This window comes from Diplotaxodon limnothrissa, linkage group LG1 (assembly GCF_057381915.1).
Source record: "Diplotaxodon limnothrissa isolate DT_005_m linkage group LG1, D_limnothrissa_male_GT1.1, whole genome shotgun sequence".
In the NCBI taxonomy this organism is placed as follows: domain Eukaryota; kingdom Metazoa; phylum Chordata; class Actinopteri; order Cichliformes; family Cichlidae; genus Diplotaxodon; species Diplotaxodon limnothrissa.
Genome location: NC_140596.1, coordinates 22,635,190 through 22,654,883, shown reverse-complemented (window position 1 = coordinate 22,654,883; position 19,694 = coordinate 22,635,190). Strand labels below are relative to the sequence as shown.

Sequence of the window (19,694 nt, the reverse complement as noted above, 5' to 3'; positions counted from 1 at the left end):
CACATATCAGCAGATAAAATTTCAGTTAATTCATCCAATGGTGGAAATACATAAAATCACATTTGCTCCCTGCTTTCCTCTTCCTTCAGCTCAGGCAAACAACAACAACAACAACAAAGAGGCTTGGTTTTAAGGGTAATTAACATGGATCTTTAGAATCGGCACTGATCTCTAGAATTAAGCAAATTGCCTGCTCTGCCTCCTACACACTAAACTGTCTCACTGCAAGTGTGCATGCATGTAATGATGACAGAGGGTGTTCAATTTACCAACTTATCTAACACTTCCGTCTTCAGAATAAAACCGGGCATGCCTCCTCGCTCGACACTTTTCTTATGCGCACAGCTCTCCAGCAGGCATTGGAAGACAAGAGGCGCACTAGGGGTGCTGCTGCAGGTGGTGCTGGTGGAATAAGGAAACAAAAGCACATGAGATTGAAATTCCAGGGGAGCAGAGGGTGACGGCAGTGCTGAGGATAAAACAGAGAGCTGTCACGACACGGGAAGCAGCAGTGGAGGATGACAGGAGCGGCGGGCTACAGATAGACACAGTGGGTGTGTGTGTGGGCAACTGATGAATATACACTCTAAACAAGCCTCAAAGCAATAAAGACCTGAATTGTGCTTCCCCTGCATGGGGGATCTTAAGGTGTTATTCTTTCTTTTAAGGCAAGGAATTGTGACACCAACAGTGGATCACATTCAGGTCTCTCGGCTGCAATGGTGATAAAAATATTGAGGTCATTTATGTGTAAGTGACAATGTAAAATGATTTTAATGGTTTCTTAAGTATAGTATTTAATGCACATGTATTAGGTGCATAATAAACTTTAATAATGAATGTAAAAGGAGCTGTTTTATAAGAAAAAGACCCCAGTGTCATTCATATTATTACGTTATATTATCAATCACATTGAAATTGCTATTAGATTGAGTAATCACGTGTAGGCTGTCTTTTATTGTTAGAGCCAGTCACGGTGGATCTAGTTACTGCTATAAACTTTTTTCCTTGTCTTTGGACTTTTTTCCATGTTCTTACATAATTTAACATTTTTTGACAAGCATTAAACTAAGAAAAGAACAAAAAGAACCCAAAAAGTCTTTATATATATATATATATATATATATATATATATATATATATATATATATATATATATAAATAAATAAATATATATCTGTCCATGTCGTTGGTTAAATAGATACCCATGCTTACCCAAGGCAAGAGTCAGGGTGCACCATGAATTGATCACTTCAGAGTAAACATAATAACTGGTAAATCTAACATGGATGTTTTTGAAATGTGCACAGAAAGCCTTAAAAGCACAAGGAGAACATGCAAATAATTCTGCACATACAAACCTCAGCCAATCAGAAGGTTCAAACACAACCTTTTCGGTGAGTGAACACTTGATCGCCTTTACACCCACTGCAAAAAGTGTATGTAGCATACTAGTTTAGCTTTCCTCTGAAATGGATAAAAGAAATAAACTTCATGGTTGAAGTATTGGTTAATTTCCATTCGCAATAAAGGTAAGCTCTGAGACAGATGGCAGTGAAACGGAAAAAAACCACACAGAGGGGAACCCTTCTGACATCATCTCGGTCTATTTTAGGAAAAGCTGACAATGTAACAAGTGAAGGTCATTCTTCCTCAACATATTCTCCCTTATTAAAGGAGAATATATTTGCCTCAGTCTCATGTCTGCCTTGTTTGTGTAACACCTTGGCTGCAAGTCATGTGTGCATTAATATTCGATGGACGTACACAGGAGGGCTTGTCATCTGTTTAGAGTCTGTGCACATCTCCTGGCCAGAGGGCATTTCCCTCCTGCACTCAGTACAAGGTTCCACTGGACAGACATGACACATAACTGGACAAAAAAAAAATGTTCCCCTTAGTCAATACATGCATATCTACTAGAAGGGGAGACAAAAAAAACCCAACCTTTTTTTGGTTTTAACCAATAATATATGTGGTTTGATTGCAAAACTCAGCTTGACAGAAAGTATTTTTACTGTAAATAAAGGCTTAAAAATACACAGCTTAAATTTAATTGTAATTTATTTAGATAGCTTATATTTTCACATTGCATCCTGCATTAAAAATAAGGTACGTGAGATATGTGTGGTTTCAGGCGAGCCATTCGCCACACTGAAATCAGCCGGAGCTTGAATTTGACACTGAAACTGAAGGGATCTGCTTCCCTCTGGTGTCTGTAAACCCACACTGCAGGCTGCACAACCTTCCTTATGTAACAATAGTGTCTATATTGTCAGTCATGGCTTCCTGCAGTCACGTGATCCAATACCGTGGCATTATAGGCACAATCACAGTCATGAATGACACAGCAATGCAAAGAGACAAGCATTAACATTTATTAAATAACCCACAATGTCAATAATAGGCACAGTAAAATTGATTTCCAAATCATCTTGCAGCCATTAGTCAAAGGTGGCTTCTTCAGTAAGCCTCTAGCAAACCTAGGAATTTGAATATACATCACTGAATCACACATTTATAATACAATATATTCAGAGCAAGTTTCAACTTCTGAAGCATTTCTGTAAAGATTTATTACACTCACATTCACTCCGAAACCCTCATTTAATGAGTCTCTGTAAAAGGCCTTGCAGGCCAAAGACCTCACTGGTTTTCTTTCTCCAAGTACTCCAAGCTGGGCGCGTCCAGCCTCTGTTCATGATTGCGGTTTTTTGTGAACTCCTTCAGCATATCCATGACCTCTCCTTGGTAGACGTCAGGGGTGGGCTGAGCCTCTGTAAGTATAAAAAGACCAGGATGCAAAGAGCATAAAATAAAGAATCACCTCAGTCGATTTTAGAACAATATAGGAGCATAAAATTGAAACGGATGTAGGCTGATGGAACATATTTTGCCTCAGTGATAATAAGATGCAGCACAATATGCATCAACTGAAATAAGATCATTCCCTCTTCATCCCAATAGTACATCTATGTCACTTTGAAAATTCTGTTGATTAATTTCTAAATGTAAAAAAAAAAAAAAAAGGGGCATTTCAATTAATCACTTAGTAACAGCTTTGTAATTATTTGTCCCAGTCCTGTCAGAATTCCTGCAACAGTTTATTTGTCTAGAGATGCTGCCAGTTTGGTATGCTCAGGCTGTTCTCACAGTGATTTTGTTTTCAGCTGTTTTCACACACAAAAAGGCAAATGACCGGAACAAATTAGAGTAAATTACAAGAGTAAAAAGCCAAGTTATCCAGGAAAAGTAAATGAGTTCCAAGGATAAAGCTTAAAAACAGTAAGTGAAGTGTAGTTCATTTATAAGCACTGTTATAACAACAGCATCATCATCATCTATTATTCCAAATACAATTTATTATTTCTTATCTGTCAGTTAAAACAAACCAAAATAATAATAAATAATCATAGCCACTGGAGTTTTACACATTTTGTTGTTAGAAGGTGAAAACAAATTGACTTTTGCTGTTTTCTTTGTTGCTGCAAACAAGTCAAAGGCTTTTTAGATATCTGTAACTGAGTAATGTCTGGCCCCAAACTTCCATCTTCTGCTAACTTTAGTGCTTTAATGTGCAAGTTTATTTATCTGTGTAGCACTTTTTATACAGTTTCATTCATTGCTCATCTGAACTCAAACATCCTGCAACATAATAATAAGTAACAATAAAAGAAAAATCAATAATAATAATAATAATAACATTTTACTACAGTTGCCACTATTCTATTTTTTTTTTACCATTTTATTTATCCTCATTTTGCAGCTATTTAGTTAAATTAATATTCTTGATATTTAAATTGAGCTATTTGTATAGATGTTAGACCTTTCTCTTATATTTTATTAACTTTGTAATATACTGCATAATTTAATTAGTTCAGTCTGTTAGTGTTATCGTCTTGGAGGGACTGTAACCCACATAATTTCCTTAGGGATTATTAAAGTATTCTGATTCTGACTGGCAACAGGTCAGTAGCATGATTGAGTATAAAAAGAGCATCTTAGAGAGGCAGATGATGAGCAGAGGTTCCTGAATCCGCACTAAACTGTGGAACACTTTCCGAATAATGTTCCTCAACGTAAAATTCCTAAGACTTGGAATATTTCATCATCTCCATCATGGCTTTGTAGCAGAAGAGCCCAGGTCCTTAGAGCATCGTGAAATGTAAAATATAACAAAAAAGAGCCAGGACTGTAAAACATCTAAATCCTAAATAAGACAAGAATGGGACAAGATTCCAGTCCTGAAAGTTCCCCAACGTTCTTCAAAGAAGAGAAAAAAAATGTTGCTGCTGAATCAAATTCAAAATAGCTGTATTTATGTTCTTCTTCAGAGTTTAAACATTTGAAATGTTTTCTATGGTCTACTCTGAATAAAACGTGGAGTAATGAGATTTGAAATCTGTTTGAACTTTATATTTCACACAGCGTTCCAGCTTTTTTGGATTTGGGGTCATAGAAGAATAGCTAATTACAACTATCAACAGAAGTGCTATTTGGTTTTAAAAATACATGTGGAGGGAGCTAACTGAAGGTGAGTTTGTAAAGACAGTCATTTTTTTTTTTCATGTTGTAGCAGCATTCCCAACATTGTCATGGGTTGTAAGAGCAGCTGTAGGGAGGTGTTGGAGGACTTAATGAAGAGAGCTGAGTTTTGGGAAGACATTTGCAAAGCATTAAAAAATTAAAATCACTTCCAAAACAACTAAGAGCTAGAACAGAGACAAAACATGAAAATGAGTCTGCAAAATTAAAAAGAAAAACACTACTTGGCTCTCACCTGTTGCCCAATAGTAGATGTCCCAGTCGTTACTTGGTTCATTAATCAGCCTGTCATACTGCTTTAGCTGGTTCTCAGTCATTGTGTTCAGGTATCGCTTTGCAAAAAGGCTACAAGACAGAAAATTTATCAGGATCTGAAGCTTCCTTCCTGTTTTCTGAGAAAAAAATCCTTCACAATGATAAACAAAAACTTAAAAAACAGCTCTAATGATTGAAAATGCTTAAAATATTATTCTCACATATACAATGAAATTTTTACTATGAGACTGCACCAAAGCCTCATTTTAAACTCAAATGTTCTCAAGAATGTATTTAAAAATCAGTGATATGAATTATTGTCACTGATCGCATTTACACTGGATTTGATTAAGGAAGGAGCAAAGATCGATGGTAGGCAAACTTAAAACCGTGCTTAAAAAAATACTGGATGTAAACACATCCTTTAAAGCTGAGATGGATGAATGAACAACGCAGGTCACGGACAAAATCAGTACAATTCAGCAACCTTAGCAATATGCAGTTCTCCAACATGCCCCTCTTGCGGCTTTCGTAGAGAAGGCGGCGTCTCTTGATGTCAATGGGCTCGCTTGGATTTTCCTTCCAAGGGGGCAAAGGGATCTCAATCAGGTCAACCTTTGTGTCTTCGGGAGAGTCCCCGCGGTAACCACGAGATGACACCAGCCCTGTGATTGCTGGTCTCCAAGCAGCCTGACACATCCCGGTTACCAGCTGATGGGACAAGCACACATTAAAAGACACATGTGATAGGTAAAATAATCCACTGTGTCTTCTGAACGTGCTGAGTCAGTACATCCGATTATTCTAGTTACTAACAAACATTGTATTTGGGCAAGATTGTGGTAGCAATTATTATCTAAAAGCTAATACAGGCATTGGATCTACATGTTAAACTGCCATTACAGCTTAATAAGTTGCATGAGGAACAATTTAGAGACTGTGTTCTGCTGTTCGCATTTTTCAGCTGACATTGCATCACTGATAATTGTGAGTCATGCTGAGACTAAATATTCTTAAGTATTTTCAATTTATGTTCAGGTATCAGCATCCAACTTTATTTACCATTTTCTCATTTTATGATCTAGAATTTGTGTTTTCTGTTTAATTTAAATTGGCTTTCAGTCTTCCAATTTAAGTGTTATTGTTTCAAATGTTTCATTATTCATTTTATTTATATTTTTACATGTAGTGTTAGACATTATAATGCAAACAATGTCCTTCATTTACTCACAGGTAGACACATCACAATAAACATGTTCCATGCTTCCTCGTGCTTTTTGACAAATACGAGCAAACTGACTAAAACAAAGATCATCCCGCATTTCAGGTGTATATTTTATGCTTGAATGAATGGTAAGTAAGTATTGAGCGGCTTAGCAAAACAGGTAAAAAGACTGGAGTGAAAATGAGGAGGACAACCTCTCTGCACCAGAGCTAAATCAACCCTGACAATAATAATGCCACACCCTCGCGAAATACTGAACCGTTTGTTTAATACTATTAAGTCTGTTACTGCGTCCTGTTATTGAACATTAAACGTACTAACGCTAAAAATGTTTAGAATTAGACGGCGAGCTCTGACGTTACGACGGCCACAGATTCAGATTTCAAGCAACAAATACACAAATGACGAATTACTCGCTAGCTCACCCTTTTCGCGACAATAGAAGAGAGCATTTTAACCCAGGTTCTTTTAAGGTCCACAAATTTGACGTATCCGTCTCCCCTGTCGAAATGTTTTTCTGCTGTCTGACAGAAATTACACAAGTACGGTCACAGGAAACTACCGGAGGGAGGGCTGTACACAGCCCACACGTGGTTTTGTTTAACTGCAGGAAAACGTAGCTGGCGTCACAGTTGGACCTTTAGAGGTTATATAGTTAATCTGTGTATTTATTTATTTTTCGTACTCAAAAACAAATGCATTAGCTAAATACATGCTTGACCCTTTACCAAAAACTAAACCAACTTGACTACAGGAACTAAAAGTCGATTGTTGTTTTCAGCCGGTGACTATGTCAGCTGCACCAACTGCCAGAGTAGCAACATTAGCTTAAGCTGATCAGAGAACGAATGAGAAGTAAACTGGTAGCTCGTGCTATGAAATACCTTGTATGTTTGTGAAAGTTTTCATCATAATTCAGCTTTCTTATCATTTATTTCCGCAAACTATATTTTCGGTTTGTCACACTCAGTTTTAGCCACAGTATGTTTATTTTAAGTCCAGCGGAACATTAACGTTAGCTAACAAAATAAGGAAAAGTGAAATTTCTGAATTCTAAAAGTGCATCCTTTGTGTTAATTTCTAAGGTGTGCATGTGCGAGCTGCACTTAAAACAAATAACAATTACTAGCTGGATTGCAAGTAATTAATTATCTTCGGCCCACGGGATGGCTGCTGCAGGACGAGAACATGCAGCTGGACCAAGCACCGAGGACAAAGATATAGATCTATATAGTGACCTGAATCAAAACGACGAGGTGAGTCTGGCATTGAAATCAATGCAAAAAAAGGGTCAGTTTATGAAACGATCAAACATAATGTTTACTGAAACAATCGGTCAAAAATAAAACTGCGGTACATATCTTCCTAGAAGGAAGGTGCCACATCCTTTAATTTTTTTTAATTTTACGTTATCTAATACTGGAATATATGTTAGTATGTTTTTGAGCTACTTAAAACTCACCTATGACATGAAAAATACTTAACTAAAAGGATGAAATTTAACAAAGAACCGATTTGGAATAGTTTCTTTGGGCTTTAGTTGTATATTTCTTTAGTTAAATATTTTTTAAAAGACAAAATTAACAGAGTTTGTGTGTTGAAAAGTAAAGGTGATCATATGCAGCATTGACAAGACTTTTGCCCACTGCTGTAATTATTCTTTTTCTATACTTCACAGGATTTGGATAGAATTGCAGAAGCAAATGAACTTTTTGATGCCGTTCTAACCGGTTCTGTTAACCAAGACAAGAATGTTGCTACCAAGGAGTCCTTACGTAAGGAGACATCAGCTAAGGAAGAGGATAAATCAACAGAAGCAAATACTCCAAAAAGAGCAAACTATCTAAGGAGACTTTCTGTATATGTTGGGCATTTCCCATGGGTGAGTTGAGTTTTGCATTGCCAATACATTTTCATCCATTTTAGAAACACTGTTAATACTTAAACATTACTGGAAAACAATAAATAATAATCTGATTTTAGATTCTTTATATAATGCCAAGACAGATAGCACACTATACCATGCTTGCCATTTGTTTACACAGTTGGCATTACTTTAGTAATTTTCCAGTTCTTCTCCAAATGTGTTAAAACATTTGGAGAAACTAGCAAAGGCTACATAGATACAGTAGATCAGCGGTCCCCAACCTTTTTTGCGCCACGGACCGGTTTATGCCCGACAATATTTTCATGGACCGGCCTTTAAGGTGTCGCGGATAAATACAACAAAATAAAACTTGTACCGGTACTGAAAAAAAGAAAATTTATTCATAACACACGTGAAAAGACCAAGGAAAACCCGAGTAAACGATAAAAACGATAACAAAATAACGCTGAAAACCGATAAAAACCCTGAAAAACATACATTTCACACCTGAGCCTTAACTCTCGCGGCCCGGTACCAAACGACTCACGGACCGGTACCGGTCCGAGGCCCGGGGGTTGGGGACTGCTGCAGTAGATGATCTGTTATACCTATAAAGGGGTGGCATATGGGGTGGCTGTAGCTCAGGTGGCAGAGCAGGTCAGCCACTAATCAGAAGGTCGGTGGTTCGATCCCAGGCTGCCACCTGGCTGCATGCCAAATATCCTTGGGTAAGATACTAACCCCATGTTTGCCTACTGGTGGTGGTCAGAGGGCCCGGTGGCGCCTGTGTCCAGCAGCCTTGCCTCTGTCAGTGTGCCGCAGGGCAGCTGTGGCTACAATGTAGCTTGCTATCGCCAGTGTGTGAATGGGTGAATGACTGAATGTAGTGTAAAGCGCTTTGGGGTCCTTAAGGACTAGAAAAGCGCTATACAAATTCAGGCCATTTACCATTTACCATAAAGTTGAATGACTTTCCCCCTACCAGTTTTTTTTTCTTTTTTACAAACCTTCTCATCCTTGCAGTGGGTAACTGAGAATGACCTAACATCTATGGCCAAAGGGTTGGGTGTGAAGAACATCGCAGACATCAAGTTTGCTGAGGACAGAAGTAATGGTGTGTCAAGAGGGTGAGTATTGTGTAAAATATAGAGAAACCTTTAAAAAATAAAGCATTTTTGTATTTTTCTTTTAAATTTTATCTCCTACTCTGTGATGCAGCTTTGCAGAAGTGGTGATAACGTCAGACGAGTCACTAAAACTAATGTTGGAAAAAGTACCACAGTGTAAAATCAACGGGGAAAGGATAGACTGTCGCTATGCCACTTGTCAGAACCTTGCTTTTTTTGAAGAGGAAGCAAACAAACGTAAGGGGAAGACGACTCTCACAACACCCTGATATTTAGTTTGTATTACTAAATGTCAGGATAACATTTTTCATGGAGATGTATTTTGTTTTTTTCAGGTGTACCCTTGCGAACTAACAAAGAAACCAAGGAATCTGATTCGTCAGATGAGATTCTCTCAGTATTATTAGCACAGAAGACCGCCCCGTCTGCTATACCTCCACTTTTTCCATCCCATCCACTTGCTAACAGCTTTCCTCCATTACCCGGCCCTTCTTTTGGTCATCCACCTCCCCTGTTTCCACATATGCCAATCGCTCCGCTCATGGCAGCCCCGCTGTTCCCTCCTCATCCAGTCCCTGTCCCAAGCCACCCGTCTCTTGGTATGCATCCCACATACTTCAGCCCAGCACAGGATGGGCACAGCAGCAAAGCTTACAGCCAACAAACGTGAGAACACATTATTTAATTTTTTTAGCCACTGACACACTAAAGGCATTTACAGAGAGATCATATTAAACCTCCAGTGGAACGTGAACCAATGAACAGGATACAGAGAGGCATAAATGAGAATAGAGATTACTTAGGACTAGAAGTTACAAAAAAGAAAACATTAAAACATTAGTTACTTTTACTAATAACTGCCTATTTTACAGAAACACACCTAAAAGTTCAGATCAACATTTGGAGGAGCTTATGAATAGAAACAGAACCATTGCCAGCAGTGCCATCACAAAAGCTGTGAGTGGTGCAACAGCTGGTAAGTATAAATGCATATGGGACACAGGGTTTTTTTTATGCTTATTATCAATGATTAACAGACAGTTGGAGAAACACTCAAAATGTAAAGTTGTTCCACACAACTTGCACTTGAATTAGGAAGCACACACATATCATAGTATATTTTTGTCTTAGATATAATTGGAATACATGTTTTTACTAGTGATAAAAAATAAATACCGTATTGTGTACATAAATCATTACAGACTTTATGCATTATTTGAAAGGCTCTGAAAATGCTGTTTTAATGCTAATCAGTCTGATCTCTGCAACAGTTCTAGTTCTTTGGTAGATTATTCCTATTTTTAAGGACATGACTTTTTATAGATAGTTTTTTTTTATTATTATTTTGGCCTGCCAGTTTTTTGTTTTTTTTTTGGTCTCCACTTCAGTTCAGTTTATTGAAAATACTGCAGTTGCAAAAATTACAAGAAAGACTGGCTCCTTTGAAGAAAGATACAAAGAATAATGAGTAACTCAAGAATTTAGTACATTTAGCATATTTGTGGCAAAATAAGAAAAACATGACTGTTTGGTTGTGGTTTAATCAGATTTGATTGTCAGCGCTTTTACAACACAATCTGTGTCTTTGGGACCTTTAGGTTTTTGGTTATGTTTTTCTAGCTTTGCACACTTTTAATTTCTACTTTCTTCAAACGTTTTGTTACCTCCTCTAGTTCTATCAGAGTGAAATAAGAGCCTTTCTTAGTTCTATTTCTACTTGGGATTTGAGAGGAGTTTAAGATGAAGCTTCGGCTGGCACATTTAACAACATGCAGAGATTTATCCCAAAGCCCTCTCAGCCTTTTTTTGGCTGCGTGCTCTGGGTCTCTGTATACACATAGGTGAATCATCACCTCAGGCCAGGCTTTATGTCTTCTGACTCAACAAGCCTCCCTGCTGCTTCTGTTCCGAGATACTTTCCTATCTTTAATGAATTTTGTAGTAACTGTCGCCCATTTTCAAAAACTTTTTATTAAACCTAACCCTAGGAACTTTAAAGTGTTTCGTTACTAAACAAACAAATGCTTCTAATATCTCCCAAATTTCTACATCAGGAGACCTGCAGGTGGCCATGGAAACACTATTAACTGCCATTGCCATCATTAAGCAGTCCAGAGTGTATGGAGATGAGCGATGCCAGACGCTGGTCACATCACTCAAGGATTGTCTAGTCTCTATCCAGGGCAACTATGGCTACAGGTTTGTATAACTGCCTATCAAAACGCTGTCGTTGTTGTCCATATATGTATGTATATGAACTAATACTCAGGTTGGACCTAGCATTAGATTTCTTACTTTGTTACAAAACCATATTTCTTTTCAGTGAACAAAGTCGCTCTGGAAAAAGAGACCGGGACAGGAGTCGGGACAGAGAGCGAGAGCGGGACAGAGACAGGGAATGGAGCCGTGACCGAGACCGTGAAAGAGACCGTGAAAGAGACCTGGAACGGAGTCGAGAGCGTAATAGAGACCGGGAACGGAGTCGTGGCAGAGAGCGTGATAGAGACTGGGACAGGAGTCGTGACAGAGAGCGTGATAGGGACTATTCTTCTGTCTGTGAAGATGCAGGAATGTCTCGAAGACACCTGGAGCACTCCTGGAGTGGAGAAAGGGAAAAGGCGTATTCACGGGAACGGGAAAGACACAGAGATCACAAAGACAGGTACCACTAATTAGGTAAGTTTTTCACTAATATTAATTTGTACACTACAATTATATTTTACCATCAATCAGTTTCACGTTTTTGGAATATCTACTATTTTTCCAGTAGACATTTTGACCTCTGATGGAAGGAAAGCCCAGGTGTGTTCCACATAGGTTGCATTCCGATATTGCTAACTCACTGGAACAACTTACTTGAACAAATGAGCCATTTTTTATTTCACCTTTTGTTTTTCTTATGGTGACAAAAAAAACACAAGTCGCCTGCTCTCAAGAAGTTCTGTCATCCGTGTTAGGTTTCTCATTACACAGTAATAAGTACAAAAAACTTAAATAAGACTTACATCTTTTAGTTTGTTCAGTAAACCTGATAATGCAGATTTATTCATGTAGAGCACAATAACTGTGCTTTACTTCCTTCAACCTTCAACAATTTGTTCAGGAATTTAGCAGCACTTTGTGCTGTGATGTAATAGTAGTTTATTATTTAGTGTCAGTTTTTTCATTTTGGTTTATAAATGTATAAAAGCTTCTTATAGCTAATATCTTCTCATATTAATAGTACTTTTCATCAGATCTGAGGCCTGTACTATGAAAAGAGGTAACTTCAGCAGTAAAGTTCACATCTGTCACTTATGGTTTAATATGAACTTAGAGAGATGGTTAAGTGTTACCTGAGTGTATGTTGTCCTGAGAGCAGGAGCTCCATTACATTTCATAAATGTTTGTAGAAGCAGTCTGCATGACTAGGTGCTTGATTTCATACATCTATGGTCATGGAAGTGATTGAATATCTGAATTTAAATATTTGGATTGGTGACTGGATCCTTCTGGCAGTTTACTGTATTATGTATGTGTATATGGTTCATAAAGTGAAACTCACTAAATTTACTATATTACAGTGGATCAATTTATTAAATCTGCCTGCACCAGACAGAGCACAGCTATATTTGATCAAGTAAAATGAAAACATTTTACTTGATCAAATGCAGAACTTTTAGTCAAGATATATGTAAGGGATTAGCACAAATACTGCTGTGTGAAACACCACAGGATGCATCCTAAAATGACAGAACCCATTTAGGAAATGTATTTCTGAAAACATACAAACATTTACTTTTATGTTTAGTATAGTGTAGGTCTGATTTGTAAAATTTGTGGATTTCAAAATGTATTATTTTCCCATCCCTAGACTGAAGTCCTGTGACTGAAGCAGAGCAAAGACAGGCCTTTTTTTTTTTTGGGACAAAAGTAGAAGAATTCCAGATTAAACTACGGATATGCATCTTCTAAAGTCCAAGGTGTACTTTTTTTCTTTGAAGGTACTGAGTTTCTTTTCTTTTTTAAGTTCTCCACGATCTGTAATTTTAGATAAAGACTGTAGAATTGTTGCTGGGACATCAACTTTCAAAGCTTGCATGCACAGAAGCGCCCCCTAATTTATGTAACTGTAAAATTTATCACTTTTTGTATTAAATGTACAAAAAAATATCCATAAACATAAATCCAAGTTGTTTTATCTGCTTACTGGGGACCACAAAAATCATTTAAACTGCCTCTGTTTGGACCACTGTTAACACATTAAAATGTAAAACTACTGAAAGTCTCGCTACAAGATTTATCATGCTGCTTGGTTTTAATGCATAGAACAAGTGTGGGGACTAAGCTTTGCAACTACACAAGACAGCAAAGGTATAAGCACATGTAGCAATGCCATCAACAGCTTTTATTTAGAAAAATGCATCACATTAATAACACAAACGCTCAAAACTTCAGCCTGCACAAAGTCCAAACAGTTCTTCTAGTTTTCATTTCTCCAATGGCGCATAATTCAGCAATTTCTCAATAAGATCCACGTGAGAAAGAAGCATCCTCCTGCAGCAGTACCTCTTCAGTCCCAGGGCATCCAGGGCGTCACTTGAGAAGGAAGAAGAACAAGTAATGTCAGAGCTAATGCATGATATCCTGAATGAATAAGTACATGGACATTACTGAACACACTGAGGAAAATGGTCTAAATGGCCTCATGAAATTATGATTCACTTAATCCATCAACTAATTTTCAAGCTGACTTCAAACCACTCAACTTCTACAAACGAAAAAAGTTCAATGTGCAGCGATTGCACTGCTACTAAGTTGTGTTGCCATAATACAACAGTTACTTACAATTTAAGAGGCAATGTCAGTGGAACAAAACAGAATGTATTAGTCTTACCCCTCTGTGTACTCGGCTTGAAGAAGACCAAGGTATGCTTCCCATTTGTTACCAACAATCTTGCCACACGTGAAGCACCGTACAGGGATGATCATGTTTAGACACCTGTGAATAGAGACCTGGTGCTCAACTTACCCAATAAAATTACGTATCAAACACGTATGTGATGTTAACGACCCAATTTTGTTTTCGTAGATCTACGAAAAACGACGATAAGTTTAACTTGAAAGTATTAGTAGGTGCCCGGCTAATTCCGAGCTAGCTAGCGTCACTATTATGCTAATACTGTATCTTTGGTGTGTAGCTAAGACAACTATAAATTATGCAAGGTGATAAACCCAAACGGTGTTTACCTGTGCGTTGTTTATTGATATTTTTTGTATCTGTGCGTGTTTTTTCAGGAGCAGTTATCAAATTAATTGAACAAAACACCTAGCTAGCCATTTCAGCATGCGTAACCACGCGCTTAGCATAAAACTTTAGCTGCTTTAACATGTTGCGAATCGCAGTGTTGGTTGTTTACCACAAAAAGCAAAAGGTCACGTTTTATTTACTCACCGTTGCCACTATCGTTCGCTAAAGTACACAAGTTATGGTCTTCTGAGAGAAACAAACACCGGAGAAGTTGTAACTGCTAGCTTTGCTTTCTCCAACCGCAACAACAAGAAGACTTCCTGTTAGAATCTTTCAAAATAAAGGACTACTTCGGCCTCACTGTTTTTCATCAAGATCCGGGGGAAAAAAATAATCTAGAAAAATTTCACAAAACTTCTCGGAGAGATGTAGCATGGGTAAAGGTTAACTACATTTAGAATTATCGCTAAGTTATAAATTAAAAAAAAAAAGCCTAAACTGTATGGACTTAATATTTATATCTATGAACAAGTGATGTGGAAAATATCTTGTGCAAATAAGAGAATTTACTTCATGTGTGGAAATGTGTTGCCTCCCTGCTGATGGTTATCCTTTGTTCATCTGCAATAGCGGAGTGAATTTAATTTTATGACATTTAGAGGTAAAACGAAAAGCTTGAGTAGGTGTTTCTTTTCATTATAACGCATCTTTGTACGAATAAAATTAGACATACATATCACTTTTCTAGTAAATTATCTTGTACACACACATTAATAAGAGAGACCTATGGAGATATTAGGAGAGAATTCAGTTTCTATGTACCCTTATAGCTTCCATATTATTAATAATACATGTAAATTGTTCATTGGCAAAATGATAGAAAAGCAGCAGCCAAGCTATGAAAATCTCACATATAGCATTGGCATCACATAAGTACAGCTCTAAAAATGACCATAAAGTTGACTCAGCAGAAAGCAAGCTGTCACACTAACTATAGAGCAAACTGCAGATGCCTTAAAAACAGACACAATACTTCTCAGCGGTATAACTACATCCTATGTCACATTAACGAAACATCCTTCTGGGAGGACGTGTTGAGCAAAGTAGACCTGACCACAATAATGGTTTCCGTGGGCCAGCAGATATTGATTATGGAGTAAAAATGAATTACATAACAATACACCCTGACACCAACAATACACCCTAATACTTTACATGAAATGTGCCTCAAAAGGGGTAATAAAAGAGTGATTAAAGACGTTCCTGGACACCTGATGCAGTCTGATACATTCATGGTGAACTATAAACTTTGTTGTGACAAATAACTGAATAAAATTCAAATAATAACAAAATACAAAAATAATAAATTATAGTAGTAAATATCACAAATCACAGAATACAGAAAGTAAAATTAAGTCAACCAGAAGTTAGTGTGTGTATATATATATATATATATATATATATATATATATATATATATATATATATATATATATATATACACACACACACACACACACACACACACACACACACACACACACACACACACACACACACACACATACATATACATAAGAAGAAAAGGTTCAACTATGCCATCATAAATAAACAATGTTGTTGTTGATTTTTAATAGACATGTAAATATAAAGTTCAGATGAAACTGGGTATCATTTATAACCCATTTAAAGCTGAAGTTGTGATTAAAGACATACTCACTTGGGTTGGTTCACTACCTTTAATAAAGTTGGGTTTCACTTTCTTTTTACACATTAAGAAGTTTGGGAGCTAAGGGGAGGGTGCATAAGGTAAATATGTTATAAATATATAAAAAAATATATCATAACCATCAATACTATCATTACAGCCACCATACTATACCACAGCATACCATCACCCTCATTATCATCGTATGTAACATCGCCATCATTTCCATCACTAACATCACACATTATGACAATGTTTATATAATTTAACTTGCTACCGCACGTGTGCTAAATGAGGAGTCCTATCTGAATTATTGCATTTATACGCTGTTGAGATTATGAAAATAGGAATTTTCTTCTTCTTCTTCTTCTTTTTTTTTGGTACACTGTATTGTACAATGTAAGGTGAAGTTTGTTTCAGTGTTGGCATAGGCCATCTATGTTTTGGACATGCTTGGGGTGCTAAGTGTAGTGATGAGTGCTGAGTGTTAGCACAATGTTAATGGCCAGTAATGTGTAAAATGTATACATATCCTTAAAGTTAAATATGTGTTAGAACTGTCTTATGCATCTACTTATGGAACGGGGGACAATCCCCCCCATGAGCTTTGCAATGTGAGTTGGAAATAATGTGTACAGCTGTACAAGTTAATGAGTGCAGGAACAAAAACCGAGACTGCTTTTTTCCCTTTTGATTAAACTACAGTTCTATCCAACTATAGAACAATAGTTCATGCACACCACACTTTCATTGTATAAGAGTATTCGGGATGCTCTCATTACTAATTCCTAAATGAGGTTGACAAGGTTTAGAAAACATAAGAGGGGCAGAGGGAGGACAGAAATAACTATCATGTTTTGGCAGCAGGCTTTTAACCTGATACACAACACTAATGGCTGTTCAGCCTGCTACAGCTAAACATCTACTGTAAGATGTAAACAGATTGAAACAGCATGACTGCGGCTGCTGTGTAAGACACGAAAGGTTATTGATTTGTGATATAATTTGACAGTAAAATAGATCTGCTTATTCTACAATAATAAATAACTGCACTATTATACTCTGGTCCACAGTATACATATTTTACATCCAACGACCCTTCATGTGCCATTCCTCGACCCCTGCATACTTATGTGTTCTCTCTGAATTTTTATTGTGTTGTACTTGCTTGTGTTCGCCAGTTCGATGTCTCATACGCTCTATACTAATAGAGGAACTCAGTACCTTCCATTAGGCTATCAATGATTTAGCCAGAGTAGTTTCAATACACCACAGTGCACAATCCCAGCTATTCTCTGCTCTTCTCTTCCAACAGTCTCATTTTAAAGTAAAGTAAAAACCTAGAACTCTGATAGCTGCTATTCATATTTCAAAGGTTCAATATTATGATTTGAGGCTTCACGTGTTTCTTTTAGCAAAGTGAACCAAGCTCATTTCTGGTGCAAGAATGTACAAATATTTAAACATTTTTGTCAATATTTGTTCAAATTAGATTAAACCAGACAAAGCAGCTGAATAAGCTACCTTTAAGAGTTCAGGTTTTTAGCTCGGCGTAAGGTTTTTTTGAGTGTGTTTTTTATAATTATATAATTACACTTCAGATGCAGTATTGTAGCAAATTCATGCATATAATATGTGTAATTATGCTCCATATACAGCCTTGATCGGAAATCAAATGAGTTGATTCACTACAAGTGAAAGCAGGGCTAAAAAAAACAAAAAGAAAAAGTCCCCAATCTTTATCATGATAGTCTGTGAACCAATCAGCAGCGACCATCTAAGTCATCAACCAATAAATACCCCAACTTCAGATAATGATTTGGTTTTAATTTCTCCTCGCCAGTAGCAATACTCCGAGCAAAATGGCTCCCGCAGCAATAACGGCCCCACCAATAAGAAAGGGCTTCAGGTGTTCCAGAGAGTCTGTGCCGGAGGCTGCAGCTTCGTCACCTGCTGCTGCTGTCTCTGTTTCCGCTGCTCCATCCTGCGCAGGAGGGCGATGCTCCGGCTCAGGAGCTGCAGGGGCAGGGTCAGACTTGCGTGGGGCAGCCGGCTCCTTTTTCTCCACTTTAGGTGCTGCCTTTGGAGCTGAAGTCCCAGGCTTGCCTTTGGCTTCCATCAGCTCTGAGACAGAGGTGTGGTCTGGTCACAGGATACTTTATAAGGTCAGCTCTGTGCTGCTTCACTGAGGAAAAAAAAAAAGACAGCAAACAGACATTGCCAGATTATCCCTCTAAACTGGGCTCAGACATCATGTCATATGCTCTGTTGAGTGTAAAGCCACTGGCATATGAAAGACCACCTGATAATCATGGATTCACCTTACAGCAGTGAAGCAGTCGTGAGGCGATAGGGCCTTAAATGTGACCTTGGAAATATGACATTGATAGGAATGCTCTGGTGCTTATAGGGGCTCGAAATTGTTTATTTTGGTGACATCTCCTGTGACACGATCTCCCACTGAAGGAAAAAGAAGCCACAGAAGCGTCCTATGTTAAGGTTTTTCATGGGACAATCTTCTAGCTTTATAATGGAGGCAAGGGGGGAGGAAAGCATTGCATCTGCAGAGCTGATGTAAGGCTTAATCTTTACTCCTTTGACCGTGAGAAGAGCCTATAGTGGAAATGCAACATGAAGATTTTATCTTTTTTCCCCTCCTTGTTCTCTATTCTGTAAAGCCCGCATGAGTCATTTGTGCTATAAATGTAGGACAAGATGGAGGAAAGAAATAAGGAGTACAGTCACTGCAACAGAGGAAATCAGGGAAAATGCTAATTAGAACAAACGAAGAGGAATAAATACAAGACAAGACTAAAAGAACGCATTATTCAGCTTCAATATTACAAAATGCATGTTGGACGCAGCTTAACAAAAAAGTCCCCTGTTATACAGGAAATATCTAATAGAGGAAATATAGTTTTCACCTACCTATCCAGCAGCACTATATATATATTACAGGGATAACGGGTGGTACAGAAAACACGGCAAAAGTTGAATGTCCTTAACGTAGGAAGGTGGGAGACAGCGGAGAGATGGAGGACGCAGAAAGCAGACGGCAGGAAAATGAGAGGGAGAGGACGAGAAACTGGGACGTACCATCAGGTGCTCAAATTAGGGGGAGTCGACTCCTGGATCACGTCTTTTTGAGATTATTGCGCAAGCACAGACCCGCTGTCTTATTATCGGCTAAATAAATGGGATTTCCTTCATTATTTATCGAGTTTATATTACTGTGATCATTAAACTAGTCAAATACAGGCTAATACATTAAAATAACTTGTTTTTTCGTTTAGAAGCATTTTTTTTAATTATCTGTCGATAATCAGACAGCTAACTGCAAATAAAACAGTTTCTGTGGATAAAAGGAGCTGACTTTAATCTTACAGGATTTCGGGGGTGTATTGGTATGTCGTTGACAGTATGGCCATCAATTATTAACCTTTTACCCAACCTATAAGACGTAAGAGTAGAGTGACGTAGGCTAGAGACGCTATTCATAACGTAAAGGCAACATCCTCCAAATTAAAGCGGAAAATCAAGGCTTTAGCGTCACTGGGTACATGAACAATAAATACATTAACAAATAATTACAATAATAAAATAAATTATATAAATATACATTTATTAAAATGTATAACATATTCTTTATTCTAAATATATTTTATATTCTAAATATCTGATTTCTTTTGGTTACATCATAGTTACATAACACTGGACAAACGTTTGCATGTGTGTGT

General features: G+C 37.5%; 3 protein-coding genes across 3 annotated transcripts; 1 reads left to right on the top strand and 2 right to left on the bottom strand.

Moving 5' to 3' along the window:
- Window positions 1-2,393: 2,393 nt before the first annotated feature.
- sdhaf2 (succinate dehydrogenase complex assembly factor 2) lies at window positions 2,394-6,581 on the bottom strand. The gene is made up of 4 exons (XM_085355150.1): window positions 6,451-6,581; window positions 5,288-5,511; window positions 4,781-4,890; window positions 2,394-2,777 (listed from the first exon to the last, which is right to left on the bottom strand). The coding sequence occupies exons 1-4, from the start codon at window positions 6,475-6,477 to the stop codon at window positions 2,647-2,649; spliced, it is 492 nt and encodes a 163-aa protein (XP_085211276.1). The 5' UTR covers window positions 6,478-6,581; the 3' UTR covers window positions 2,394-2,646.
- A 275-nt stretch (window positions 6,582-6,856) lies between these two features.
- Window positions 6,857-13,393, top strand: LOC146639771 (cleavage and polyadenylation specificity factor subunit 7-like). Its single transcript, XM_085355124.1, has 10 exons — window positions 6,857-6,912; window positions 7,111-7,281; window positions 7,704-7,907; window positions 8,916-9,019; window positions 9,111-9,256; window positions 9,355-9,685; window positions 9,892-9,995; window positions 11,074-11,218; window positions 11,343-11,695; window positions 12,873-13,393. Exons 2-9 carry the CDS (start codon window positions 7,192-7,194, stop codon window positions 11,689-11,691), a joined length of 1,473 nt encoding a protein of 490 aa, XP_085211250.1. The 5' UTR covers window positions 6,857-6,912; window positions 7,111-7,191; the 3' UTR covers window positions 11,692-11,695; window positions 12,873-13,393.
- Window positions 13,091-14,558, bottom strand: polr2l (RNA polymerase II, I and III subunit L). The gene is made up of 3 exons (XM_085355136.1): window positions 14,454-14,558; window positions 13,896-14,000; window positions 13,091-13,597 (listed from the first exon to the last, which is right to left on the bottom strand). Exons 2-3 carry the CDS (start codon window positions 13,988-13,990, stop codon window positions 13,489-13,491), a joined length of 204 nt encoding a protein of 67 aa, XP_085211262.1. The 5' UTR covers window positions 13,991-14,000; window positions 14,454-14,558; the 3' UTR covers window positions 13,091-13,488.
- Between the last annotated feature and the right edge of the window lie 5,136 nt (window positions 14,559-19,694).

Coding starts and splice junctions, on each gene's coding strand:
- LOC146639771 (XM_085355124.1), top strand. CDS start 7,192: ATGGCTGCTGCAGGACGAGAACATGCAGCTGGACCAAGCACCGAGGAC. Junction 7,282..7,703: donor ACCTGAATCAAAACGACGAG/GTGAGTCTGGCA, acceptor TATACTTCACAG/GATTTGGATAGAATTGCAGA. Junction 9,996..11,073: donor TGTGAGTGGTGCAACAGCTG/GTAAGTATAAAT, acceptor TTTCTACATCAG/GAGACCTGCAGGTGGCCATG.
- sdhaf2 (XM_085355150.1), bottom strand. CDS start 6,477: ATGCTCTCTTCTATTGTCGCGAAAAGG. Junction 4,891..5,287: donor GAGAACTGCATATTGCTAAG/GTTGCTGAATTG, acceptor TCTGTCTTGTAG/CCTTTTTGCAAAGCGATACC. Junction 2,778..4,780: donor CATCTACTATTGGGCAACAG/GTGAGAGCCAAG, acceptor TTATACTTACAG/AGGCTCAGCCCACCCCTGAC.
- polr2l (XM_085355136.1), bottom strand. CDS start 13,990: ATGATCATCCCTGTACGGTGCTTCACGTGTGGCAAGATTGTTGGTAAC. Junction 13,598..13,895: donor CAAGCCGAGTACACAGAGGG/GTAAGACTAATA, acceptor TTCCTTCTCAAG/TGACGCCCTGGATGCCCTGG.